This window comes from Macrotis lagotis, chromosome 1 (genome assembly GCF_037893015.1).
Source record: "Macrotis lagotis isolate mMagLag1 chromosome 1, bilby.v1.9.chrom.fasta, whole genome shotgun sequence".
NCBI classification, from domain to species: domain Eukaryota; kingdom Metazoa; phylum Chordata; class Mammalia; order Peramelemorphia; family Peramelidae; genus Macrotis; species Macrotis lagotis.
This window is the reverse complement of record NC_133658.1, coordinates 56609466-56621991: the sequence shown is the minus strand read 5'-3', so window position 1 is coordinate 56621991 and position 12526 is coordinate 56609466. Positions and strand designations below refer to the sequence as shown.

General features: G+C 38.9%; 1 protein-coding gene across 3 annotated transcripts in view; it reads right to left on the bottom strand.

The window, feature by feature from the left end:
- Positions 1 to 8293: 8293 nt before the first annotated feature.
- The window catches only part of MTHFSD (methenyltetrahydrofolate synthetase domain containing), a 55555-nt gene continuing 51322 nt past the window's right edge, over positions 8294 to 12526 (bottom strand). For all 3 annotated transcript variants that reach the window (XM_074201769.1, XM_074201762.1, XM_074201772.1), the window contains exon 8: positions 8294 to 9033. In XM_074201769.1, the coding sequence (XP_074057870.1) occupies positions 8566 to 9033 (468 nt within the window). In that variant the 3' untranslated portion in view covers positions 8294 to 8565. The remainder of the gene's footprint in view (positions 9034 to 12526) is intronic.

Sequence of the window (12526 nt, the reverse complement as noted above, 5' to 3'; positions counted from 1 at the left end):
CTTAACCAGTGATCACTCAGTATTTATTTGAAGACCTCCTGAAATAGTCTAATTCTACTTTTGAAAAACTCTCCTTGTGTTAGTTTTTCTTTAAATCAAGCTAACACCAGCCTCCTGATAACTTCTTTGTATGATTTCAAGGTCTGCTCACTGGAGCAGGGCCATGCAAATCTAAGTTTTCCATTTACCAGTGCTTCAATTATTTGACCAATGTATGTCTCTACTACTTCCCCAAACCTTCTCTCTCTCTCTCTCTCTTTAAAGATTTTATTTACTTTGAATTTTACAATTTCCCCCCAATCTTTCTTCCCTCCCCCCACCCCCCACAGAAGGTAGTCTGTTAGTCTTTACATTGTTTCCATGGTATGCACTGATCTAAGTTGAATGTGATGAGAGAGAAATCATATCCTTAAGGAAGAAACGTAAAGTATGAGATATAGCAGATTACATAATAAGATAACATTTTTTCTTAAAAATTAAAGGCAATAGTTTTTGTTCAAACTCCACAATTCTTTCTCAGGATACAGATGGCATTCTCCATCATGGATACCCCCAAATTGTGCCTGATTGTTGCCCTTTTGGTATGAGCAAGTCCATTAATGTTGCTGCTAGGGTGTACAATGTTCTTCTTGTTCTGCTCATCTTGTTCAGCATCAGTTCATGCAAATCCTTCCAGACTTCCCTGAATTCCCATCCTTCTGGTTTCTAATAGCACAGTAGTGTTCCATGACATACATATACCACAGTTTATTAAGCCATTCCCCAACTGATGGACATTCACTCAATTTCCAATTCTTTGCCACTACAAACAGAGCTGCTATACTTTTGTACAGGTGATAAAACCTTCTCTTCTTGAGGCTAAACTATCCTTAGGCTCATCACTTGATTCTCATATGGTCCTCATGCCACTTCCCCATGGTCTTCAATAACCTTCAGTTACCCCAACACACTTGGAGTCTCTAGGAAGACAATTCCTGGCAAGTAGAGATATAATGCCTACCTTGCTCTGTGAATAATTATCATCTTAACTCCTTCCTTGCCAAATCTTTATGGCTACATAGCATCTAACTTATGTATTTCAAACTTTTAGCATGGACCCAGATAATGTTTAATTAAGGCTCCAAGACCTAAAGTCATCAGGAGTGGTGCTTTTGATCTATGTCCATATGACCAAACAGATGGCTTGGCAAAGTTGGTAGGCATTATGCCAGGCTGCAATATACCTAATGAAAATAATTTCTCCAGAGTTTTATCATCCAACTGCTCCTTGTGAACTATACTAGAGTTTACATGCCACATTAGAACATCAGAACTGTTCTTTGAAATTATTGAATAGGACATGCTGTGCCTCTGGGCAGGGACAGTCTTGAACCATTCTTCTTGACCCTGAAAGGCAAAGTCCTGAAGGACTTACATGTGTGGGGATGATACTCTGCCTGGAAAGTAACCCACCAAAACCACATCACAGAGACTCTAATTTACCCCATGAGGCAATGAGCTTCAGGCTGAGCAGCGAATTCACTTCCTCAGCAAACTTTCCTTTCAAGAGGAAGCTTAGGAAAAGAGATCTTATGTGGTTTTGTCACAGCAAGCGGTTTAAATAATCTGAAGAGACTTTTATGGTTTACTTGCAAAGACAAGGGAACTGTACTCACTATTTCAGAAAGGGATGAGATACAGGACTGAGAAAGTATACAAATAACTATAAAAGATGTAGAATATAAGTTCCTAAGAGAGAACAAAGGGCTAGGAAGAAGTTACACAGGGCTGGAAAGGTCCAGGAAGCCTTCTTGCAATAGGTAGTGTTGAGATGGCCATGGGGATGTACAAGCATAAGCACTGAGATAGGGAAAAAGTCAGATATTGCCAGAGAACACATGTAATCTGCATCCCACCACCACCATCAAAAGCATTGTAGTCAACATTTTTTCAAGAATCTTTTTTTTCCTCTTCCTTCATCTTTTTGATCAGTGGTATTTCTTCCTCTAGACATTCCCTCTGCTATATACTCATAGACAAGAATACAACAACATTCTCTCCATAAGGCATTGAATAGCCCCTCATCTCTGCTCTCCCTCAATCTCTACCAGGTGCATCTCAGAACCTCTACATGCATTGCCAGTGTTAAAAAATAGGTTGGGGAGCTTTGGGCACCATATTAGCTTGTTCTCTAGCACCCTCTGATGGCCCCAATGAGCTACGGCCAGGATCCTGGGGAAATCAAGACAGTGGTCCAAAAGTGAGAATTGAAACTTCTACACAAAATCAAACTACAGTATTTGCTCATTTGGTCCTCAAATTAATCATATACCTGTTTTCTGTTAAATGCTAGAAAAGTTCTTATAAGAAAGTGTTAAAATAATCAGAGGTAACCTGTTTTCCAGACTTGGCCTCACAACAATACTTGACACTCACAGTGTGGTAAAATCCATAATGATAATGATTTGAGCATCACCAGGTATTCTCTGAGCTCAGACAAACGCTGGACAAAGCTTGGACAAGTACCCATGTTCTAGTCATGAAGTCCTGCTGGGAATCAAATTTTCCAGCCATTGGTGTAAGCATTGAGATCACCCCACTCTGGGCTGAGTACCCCCACTAGGGGTGGGACCCTGGCACATGTATTCTGTAGTTGTTTTCCTCATTTTGAAATTAAACTTCTTTTTGATTCCTGACTCTCCTAGCCTGGTCTGTTCAGTCCTGGGTCATTCATAGATTAGAAGATGGGTGTGGTCCTATTGAGAAATAAAAGGTGTACAAAACTTAGCAAACAAAATAAGCAGAAACAAGTCATAAAATCAAAAGGTTGGCAAAAACCTTCTCAGGATGGCAACCTTACCTTGACAGTTAAAATGTGGGGGCATAGAAGTAATCTTGAAAGAAATCTCGATACAGAAAAAGAAGTACTTGGTGACCATGGACAAGTCACTTAATCTCTTAGCCTCAGTTTCCTCTGAAAAATGGAGAATATATTAAATATACTAATTAAGAAATTAATTAATATATTAAATAAAGTTTAAATACCAAGACTTCTGGGACTCCCTGTATTCCTGAGAAACTTGCTGTCAGAGTTTTCTGATGGAGATATTAGAACTGTATAGAAAAGGGGGCATTTAAAAAATATAAATATTTCATTTATTTTCCAATTATAAACAATAGTAGTTTCTACCAATCATTTCTTTGCAAGGTTTTGAATTTTACAATCTCCTCCACCTCCCTTCCTTCCTCCTCCCCACAATAGAAGGCAATTTGATTGTCTTTAGGATCGGATATGCAAAGATTAAAATTGAATGTGTTGAGAGGAAAAAAAAAACATATCCTCAAGGAAGAAAGAAAATATTAGAGATAGTAAAATTATGTAAACATAAGATGACATTTTTTAAAAATTGAAGTTAATAATCTTTGTTCTTCATTTAAACTCCACAGTTCCTTCTCTGGATACAGATGGTATTCTCCATCATAGATCCCCTAAAACTGTCCCTGATTATTGCAGATGGAGTGAACAAGTCCATCAAGGTTGATCGTCACTCCCATGTTGCTGTTACAGTGTACAATGTTGTCTGGTTCTGCTCATCTCACTCCCATCAGTTCATGCAAGTTTTTCCAGGCTTCCCTGAAATCTCATCCCTCCTGGTTTCTAATAGAACAATAGTATTTCATTACATACTTATACCACAATGAGTTCAGCCATTCCCCATCTGATGGACATCCCCTTGATTTCCACTTCTTTGCCACTACAAACAAAGCTGCTTTGTGTATTTTGGTACATGTGAGGTTTTGACCCTGAAAAGGGGTATTTTTAAAGGAAAGTTGGTAAAGGAAAAGAGAAAACCTGGAAAAACATAACCTTGACCCAGGGTCAGAATGGGTAGCTGTGAACAATTTGTCCCAAAGCCCATAAAGTCAGTTGATGCAGGGGTGGTGGAGCCCTCAGAGCTTGGTTAAAAGCTGAAGACACCAAGGTCATCTACTGCATCCCAGGCCATGGCTAGTTGCTGACTTGTTTTGCCACTGGATGAATGACTGGAAGAGAGCGAGGCTGAAGATTTTACACAGCTCTGCCTCACTGAAATCTAATTTCACAGCACAAGTCAAGACATCACCCGTGATGTCATTAGTCTTCTTTGAAAGACAAGGACAATAACATGTAAATAGTCTGTTTTGCATTTACTGGAGACACAATGAAGCAATGTTCAGTATTAAACAATGAACCCATCCTGCTGGCAAGATAGAGAGGGACCAGACCTTACTGTTCACTGTGTCCTAAAGACTTCTAGGGCTTTTACTTTTTTTTTTTAGTTTTTTTTTGCAAGGCAAATGGGGTTAAGTGGCTTGCCCAAGGCCACACAGCTAGGTAATTATTAAGTGTCTGAGACCGGATTTGAACTCAGGTACTCCTGACTCCAGGGCTGGTGTTTTATCCACTGCGCCACCTAGCCGCCCCTGGCTTTTACTTTTTGTCCTGCAGCTATGGCTTCTAAGCCTCTGGGTCAATACCCACCTGGTCTGTACTTTTTATCCATGCTGCTGCTGACCTTCTGCTATGTGTTATCTTCCCCAATTAGGGTGTGGAAGTATTTAAGACACTGGAGTTCAGCTCCAGCTTTAGACACTTATTAGCTGAATAACCCTGTGAAAGGCACTTGTTTGTCTGCTTTCCCCAACTGTAAAAGGGGATAATAGTAGTACCTGCTTCTCGTTGTTGTGAGGATCATATGAAATAATGTTTATCATGTACTTTGCAAACCCAAAAATGTTATACAAATATTATTATTATTTGAAAGCAGGAACTCTCTTAATTTTTCTTTTTTATTTTCAGTGCTTAGCATATAATGAAAGTATGCCCATTTTTTCATTCATTCTATATATTGTTTTTATTTTTTTGTGGGGCAGTGTGATTAAATGACTTGTCCAAGGTCACACAGCTACTAAGTATCAAATAATTGGGGCCACATTTGAACTCAGGTCTTCCTGACTCCAGGGTGTGCTCCATCTACTGTGCCATCTAGCCATCCCTCATTCTATATATTTTGAATTGTATTTATAAGCCAATGTTAATTAGTGTACTAAATGTTTGTATATAGAGATCAATTTAAGATTGGAAATGTCAGCGGTCAGTAATAGCTTACATTTACAGAATAATTCTAAGGTTTACAGACAGTTAGGCAGGACAATAGATAGGGAGCTGGGTTAGGAAACCCGAGTTCAAATCCTACCAAATATTCTTATATTATCTGTATGACTCTGGACAAATCATTTGACCTATTTCCTCGAATATAAAATAGGGATCATAAAAAATTGTTGCAAGGATGAGATATTTTTAAATAATATTTTAAAGCACTACATAGATACTAACAATTATTATTATGTTTACAAATTGTGGTTCTTACTTAGACCCCACAAACTATTATATCTGTTTTACAGATGAGAAAATCAGGGTTCAGAGAAAGAAGTGATTTTCTCTCTCTATGAATCAGAGCTAAGAATTCTAATCTAGGTCCCCCAATTCACAGTCTAGTACACCTGCTGTCATATTACTTATTCTAATCCAATTCACATTTATTAAGCACCTACAAAGTTTGGATCACACCATGCTCTTGTCCTAATAGCTTCTCTTTCATAGAAAAGGGCAGAATAAGTCATGGGATGGCTACAGGTGGGTAAAGGCAAGCAATGCATATATAGAAAGGTTTCTCACAGAATATTCCCAAAGGGAGAGAGAGGGGGAAGAAGAACTTTCAAACATATCCCTTTGAATTCCTTCTCCTTTTAGCATGACACCATTCTGGTAGGATCTATGCTGAGGAAATGTGGCAGAGAAGAGTACAAAATTCTGAGGAAAAAGATCTAGGTTCAGGTCTCAGTTCTGCCACCAAGTTGCTGTGCCCCCCCCCAAATAAGTCACTTCCATGACTTCCTCATGTGTAAAATAGAGATGTTTCTGTTTTGCAGTAACCTTTGAGGCCAAGGTTATATCTGATATAACAAATGAAAATACTTTCCCAAGTATTCTATAAAACCATGCTATTTATTAAAAAAAAAATCACATGTAAGAAGGGTCCTGTGAATGTTGGATATAAAAGCTTAACTTTTTACCAAAGCCTCTTTTTTGTCTTATGCAAGGCAGTAAAGAGGAAAAAAAAATCCACATCAGTTTCTGAGTCACTGCTATGAGAATGCCAGCTGGTTATAATGCAAAAACTCTGCTTACCACTATTTTCCTAAAACAAGGATCTGCTCAGATTACAGCTCTGGGACTGAGACTGGGAGTGACTTTGCTCCACTGAAAAGTTTCTAATATTTGCCTGCTGGCTCTTCTGCTGGGGAGGTGGAGGGGCTACCTGATAGGAAGGGACACAAGAGGCTTAGCCTTGTGTGCAAAGGATGAATTCTGCTACTGCTACCAAAGGGAAGTCTCAAGACTGGATTTATTTCCAGAAAAGGCACAACTGTTGATTCTCTTCCTTACTCTACTGTCACATCAGTTACAAAGGAATCAGGTTGGGGTGGGGGGAGGGAATTACTTGTCTAAAGAAAATTAAAATTAGGCACCTGCAGTGTAGATAAAATGAATAATAATAATGATAAACTTGCATTTAGATAGTGCTTGAAACTTAACCTCATTTGGTGCTCACAAGCCTGAGGTAGGTGCTATTCTTACTTTCACTTTACAAATAAGGAAACTGAGGCCGACAGGGGTTAAGTGACTTGTCTAGGGTCACACAGTTTGTGAGTGTCTGAAGATAGATTTGTACTCATCTTCCTGAATCCAGATTTAGCATTCTATTCACCATACTGCTGAGCTTGTAGAGTGGAGACATCTAATAGGCAGGAAAGGGGTTGAAATGGGCAAATAAGTCCTTTAATAGTGGTCAACTCAGGGGAAACTGGTCTCCCTACAGTTGGCTAGGCCAACCCCTAGACAACAAACTAGTCTTGCCAAGACCATACCTATAGCTTTCCATTTGGATGGATGTCAACGGATATGTTGTTAGTGCCTCTGAGAACCCAGGATTGCCTTTTTGGAATGAGTAGGTCCTGAATAACTTGTTTATACAACTAACCATCTTTGGTTGGAATTTCTGTCATGGGAAGAGGGTAAGGCTTGGAGTCTCAGAGATATAAAAGCAAGCTATGGTTGACCAGCACCAAATGTGTGGCTGTGGACAAGTCACTTCAACTTTCTGGGATTCAGAAGGAACATAATAATGGCTTCTATCTGTCTAGTTTCATGGATGCTTGTTGAAAGGATGAAATAGGAAATGGGAATGCACTATGTGATAAAGAGGCAATGGTCATGTAAGCTGCTTCATCCACCTTCTTTAAAAGGACACAAGAACCAGAGCCTTCAATAGAGAGATTTTTTTCCTTCCTTAATTTTATGGAAGGAAAAAGACAATATTTGATGAAGAAAGTAATTTGAGAACAAATTTTCTTTCCAAAATATCTTCTTTATTTTTTATATCAAAATGGGAGACAAAATACATCTTAAGAAGATTTCTTTTTTTTTTTCCTTAGGGAAAACTTGACAGGTTTGAGAATGTTTTTTCAATGCTGTATGAAAGGCCTGACCCTCTGGAGGCATAATAATCTACTTAAATACTCTTAGCAATACCCTCTGGCTGAAAAAACATTTCCAACTCATATACATTTAAAAAAAATAATAAAATGTCCCTTTAGATGCTTATTTTGACTTTCTGCCCAGGATCAATTGCAAAAGTGCTTCTGTTTAGAAAGTACAGTTCAGCCAAAATCCAGCTTGTTTTTCAGGAACAGGGAACTGGAGAGAAAATATCATGAGATATTGAGCAAGCAGTGTATGTGAAGGGTTTTGTTATTATTTTTTCAGAATCCATTATTCAAAGCCAGTATATCCCTATCAAGATGCAACTTTCCTGATAAATTGTGCATAAAAGTTTAATAGCACATATAATTGCACATTGGCTCTCTGCTTGGCATCATGTCTGCAGAGGAAGACTTTGGGGCTATAAAGTTGATATAGGTAAAGAATGGGTAGAACTTGGCCAATTTTGTTGCAAAAACCAAAAATGTCAGAGCAAAGATTCAATTTAGCTTTGCTCATGTGAATCTATTCATCCTTTCAATTCACTCATCATCTTTCTTAGGGTTGCTGCTTCCTTCTGTTCCCCTTATAAGACAACTTGCAAAATCTGTTCCTTAATACCATTTGTTTCCTCTTCTTTGCTCCTTCAACACTTTTAATATTTTTTCATATTCAGATTTACTATGGTTTTCAGGCTCCTTAAATGGACTAACTCCAAATAGAGAGTAATTTTTGTATTTTATTGGTTTAGTCATTAGAAAAATATTAGGCATTAAGTAAAATCCTATAATCCCTTTGCACATCCTAACCTCAAATTTATTGACTGAAAACCTCAGGTATGAAGTACCAAACAATAATGGGATCTCTCTAAGAACAGAAACTGAGTCACAGAGTACTCTGTCACTGACCATTAAATGAGGAGAACTATTTAAATGCCAGCAAAAGCCTTGACCAAACAATGAGAAAGGGCATGCTTCCCCTCTTCCTCACTATCTCTTGGATCACTTTTGCTTCTTAGCTAAATTGACCCACAAAGTATTCCCATTAAAGCTTAAGCCTCTTAAGGAAGAAATGACGCTCTCTGCAGCAGACTGGTCCTTGTAATCAAGGAAAGCTCTGCCCTGTGCTCCCTGCCAATTCAGTCTCAAAGGCACTGCATTGTGTTCCCTAAGAGTTCTCTTCAGGTCACTCACTCTAGCATCCTTTGGGATATTACCCACATAAACAGTGGTGACACTGGAGGATTCCTTTTTCGAAGTCACACATTCCTTGTCCAGAGGGGCAGCATGGTCCATGTCCACAGGCCTGCTGGAGGCTATCTGGTCAGTGTTCTGCAGGGGTGCTTGAATGGGGATGGTTTTCAAATGTTTCAAGTGTTCCTTCTGTAAGGTGATGTCTTTCCCTGCTTGTTTCTCTCGGAAATGAAGATTCTTTAAGATCGGGATTCTTTCCATCATCTCATCACTGATCTGAAAAAATTAAAGCAGTTTCAGTTTTTCCTGATAAACTCCAAAAAGGGATCATGAGGATTAGAATTGAACTTTAAAGTTCACCCAGCTTAATCCCCTCCATTTTACAGGTAAGGAAACTGAGTTCTTAAGTTAGTCACTAGGGAAAAGGAGCCACAGCAAAAATTTGTGGCAACTGAAAGCTAGTGGGGTGGAAAAGGAAAAGCATTGGATTTTGGGTAGATCTGGATCTGAGCCCCAATCTCACTGGTCATGTAACTATAAGTAGGTCTTTATTTCTCTGGGGTTCATTTTTCTCATCTCACAGAATGGGAGGATATGTTCCCAATCAACTTGAGTTGCTGCAAAAGGTGTTTTGCAAATTGTAAACCAGTCTTAGAACTCTTACTCTTCTAAAAAAAAAAAACCTCTACAAATCTGATCATGTTACTGGATTTCTTACTTCAAAAATTGATTCATTTTGTGGCGCTCCCAATGGTTTAAGTAATTAGTCTTCAAGAAACTAGGTAAGGTATATGTTAACTAGCTGGACTGAATGACATTGGATTCCCACAGAGCTGTTCTGTGGTGTCTGCCCTCCATGGTTCGGCAGATGTGTAGAAACAGAATAAGGATTCCCCAGCATCTGGAAGGCTTGGGAAAAGGAAGAGATGTGGATTCCTTGCTGCTCTATCACTGGGGAGGCTGTAAAGACTCCAGAAGAAATTCTCCTTCTGAGACCCCCAGGGGAGGTTCTAAGGTAAGATGAATTTACTCCTTCCATTTATAACTTTCTGACTCCAAATGGGCAAAAGCTTTCATTTACTCACTGTTCTCTCACTAGCTGGAAACTGAGCCTGAGGCATTGGGACATGGCCCAGAAACCAACTTCTTTTACTAGACAATGGAAGGCATGGAAATAAGGCACAACCAGGCATGAGTGCACAAATTCTGAGTTTCCAGGTAAACTGTCATCAGAGGTTGATTTTGGTTCTATCTTATGGGATTTGCAGTTAGATTTGAATTTCTCTGGGTTTGTAATCCAGTTAGTTCTGAATACATCAAGAAATAAAATCAATCAATCAACAGATCATTTGGAGGGCATCTAATATATACACAAATAATTGGTGGGAGTACAAAGGTGAACAGGGGATATCCACCCTGGATATTCCAGGACCATAGTAATATTTTAAAGAGGAAGGTAAACTGTTAATGAGGTTTTGCAAAAGAAATATTTTTGTCATGTTTTGATTATTGGTTTAGAAAATATGAATAGAATTTTGGATAAGATACAATTCTTATATTTAGGAACTTTTCCAGAAATAGATACTTACATGTTTTATTCATGTATTATCCATGGATATATTATCCACATAGCAGAGCTTTGGTTCAAATGGTAGCTAATGTCTATAATAAATGAGTAAAATGGGAAATTCATGAATCATATTTTTCTTAAAGTCTGCTTCTTTAAATTTAGTTAAGTGGTAGCTTCTGTATTGATTGTGGTTCTTGCAAATATGAATTTTAGAAGTTCACAAAGTTAAGATGTATTTAGGCTAGTCTTGACATACATAGCCAGTGAAAATGGTCAGAGTGGGAAGACAGAATTTCTTGTTTGGGGAATAACAAGAGGGCCAGTGTCCCTGGATCCTAGATTGTGGAGGAGAGAGTAAAGTATAAGAAACCTGGGAAAGCAGGAAGTGGCCAGGTCATGAAGGGATTTAAAAGTCAAATGGAGGATTTTATATAAGATCCTGGAGTTGCTGATTGACAAGGGCAGAACTGCCCTTAAAAGGATCAGTTTGGAATAGAGAGGCAAGGGAAGCAAGGAAGTCAAGTGGATGACTGTTAGTCCGGTGTGAGATATTGCAGGCTAGCACAGGGTGGGGGCAGTGTTAGAGGACAGAATAGCAGGTGTGTGAGAGAGATGGTTGGGAGAGTGAGAGAATGAATCAAGGATGTCACTCTTGGATTTAGAGCCTGGGCCACTGGGAAGATGGTGGTGCCTTTGATGGTAATAGGGAAGATATTTGTAACTAGATTATATGCAAACTCCATTTATCTCATAATTTTGTCTAGGTATGGCCAAAGTGGGCTTGTAATGGCCAGTGTGGAGTAACCAACCTAATGAAAAGAGTCTATGCATAATCAGTCTGGGGATAATTGAGGGCCAGAGTATTGTGTCTATTTAATAGATGAAGAAAACATAAGTTCTGAGAGATAAAGGGATTTAATTTCCCAACATCCCATTTGGTAGTTGAATTGAGTTTCAAACTCTGGATTCCAAGTTAAGCACTTTTCCTACTGTATCTCAGGACATTTATGGTTTCAAAACATGATAGGCATCCCCAGAATACAAGCTACACTAAACAAGGTCTGAGAGAACAGCCATCAGCTTAAGACTTTTATTTATTACAGAATAAGAGTTGTTGTTTGTCCTTCCTTCTCAAAGAGGACCATGACACTGTAGCAGGGGAACACTGGGCAGAGAAAGAAACACTGTAATCTTCACCCCTTTCTGAATTAGGGACAAATATTGTAATCTGACAAATATTATATCTTTTTTTCTTCTGTATTGGCCTTTTACCAACAGAGGCACTCCCTGGTATGCATCCTTGTATCACTGCTTATTCCCAGGCTATGTATTTTGTTATACATTATTGGATTTGGAGCCTTAAAACCCTGAACAAAAGTTAATTCCTCTGGACATGAGCAGTGGACAAGGTCTTGCCTCAGGTATTGGCCACTCCTTGGTCCCTCCCCAATTCCACCTAAATCCTCCTAAGCACCACCCTAACTACACCCCAACCCCTCCCACAACAGTTCTTTCAAAAGGATCCTTACTTTTTCCTCTGCAGGGCAGATTGGTCTAGTTGCTTTTTGCAGCTCCTGATCAAGTCCAGTTGCCATAGCAATTGCCACACCTTGCCTTTCTTAAGAATTTCTTAAACTTCCATAAAAAATTTAACTGGCCAACTCTCTTTATGTTATTACTTACTCATTTGCAGTAACTGGTGATAAAAGGCTGTGCAAAGTCACTTACATGTCATGGCATCACTTCCCAAAGATGTTGCCAGCTGGGGCAGAGGCTGGAGGTGGGGACTTGTAAAAGATCATGCAGTTCATCAATTCTTGAAGAATTCATACAGCTTTTTGACTCAGGTGTAAGGAAGGGCATAAATTTTATTTCACTGGTTACATATAGCCTCACAAGATATCTTCAGATTTACTGACTAGAAGGCTTTCTGAAGAACCAGACATAAAACTCACTGATTGGCCAACAGTAAATTGGCCTACCTTGGTCACTGTTTGCATTCTAATGTAAAGAGGAGTCATTTCTGTTTTGGCCAGAAATCCTAAGAGAGTTCTACTCCCTAAGTTGTTTTTTTTTTGACTAGGTTAAAGGGACCATTTTTGGCCTCATTTCTTTCCTAGCCTTAATTACTGAATGGGCTTTGCTTCAGTAAAACTGAGACCTGTTAAAGACATAGCTTAAAAAGACCAAGGTCTCCCA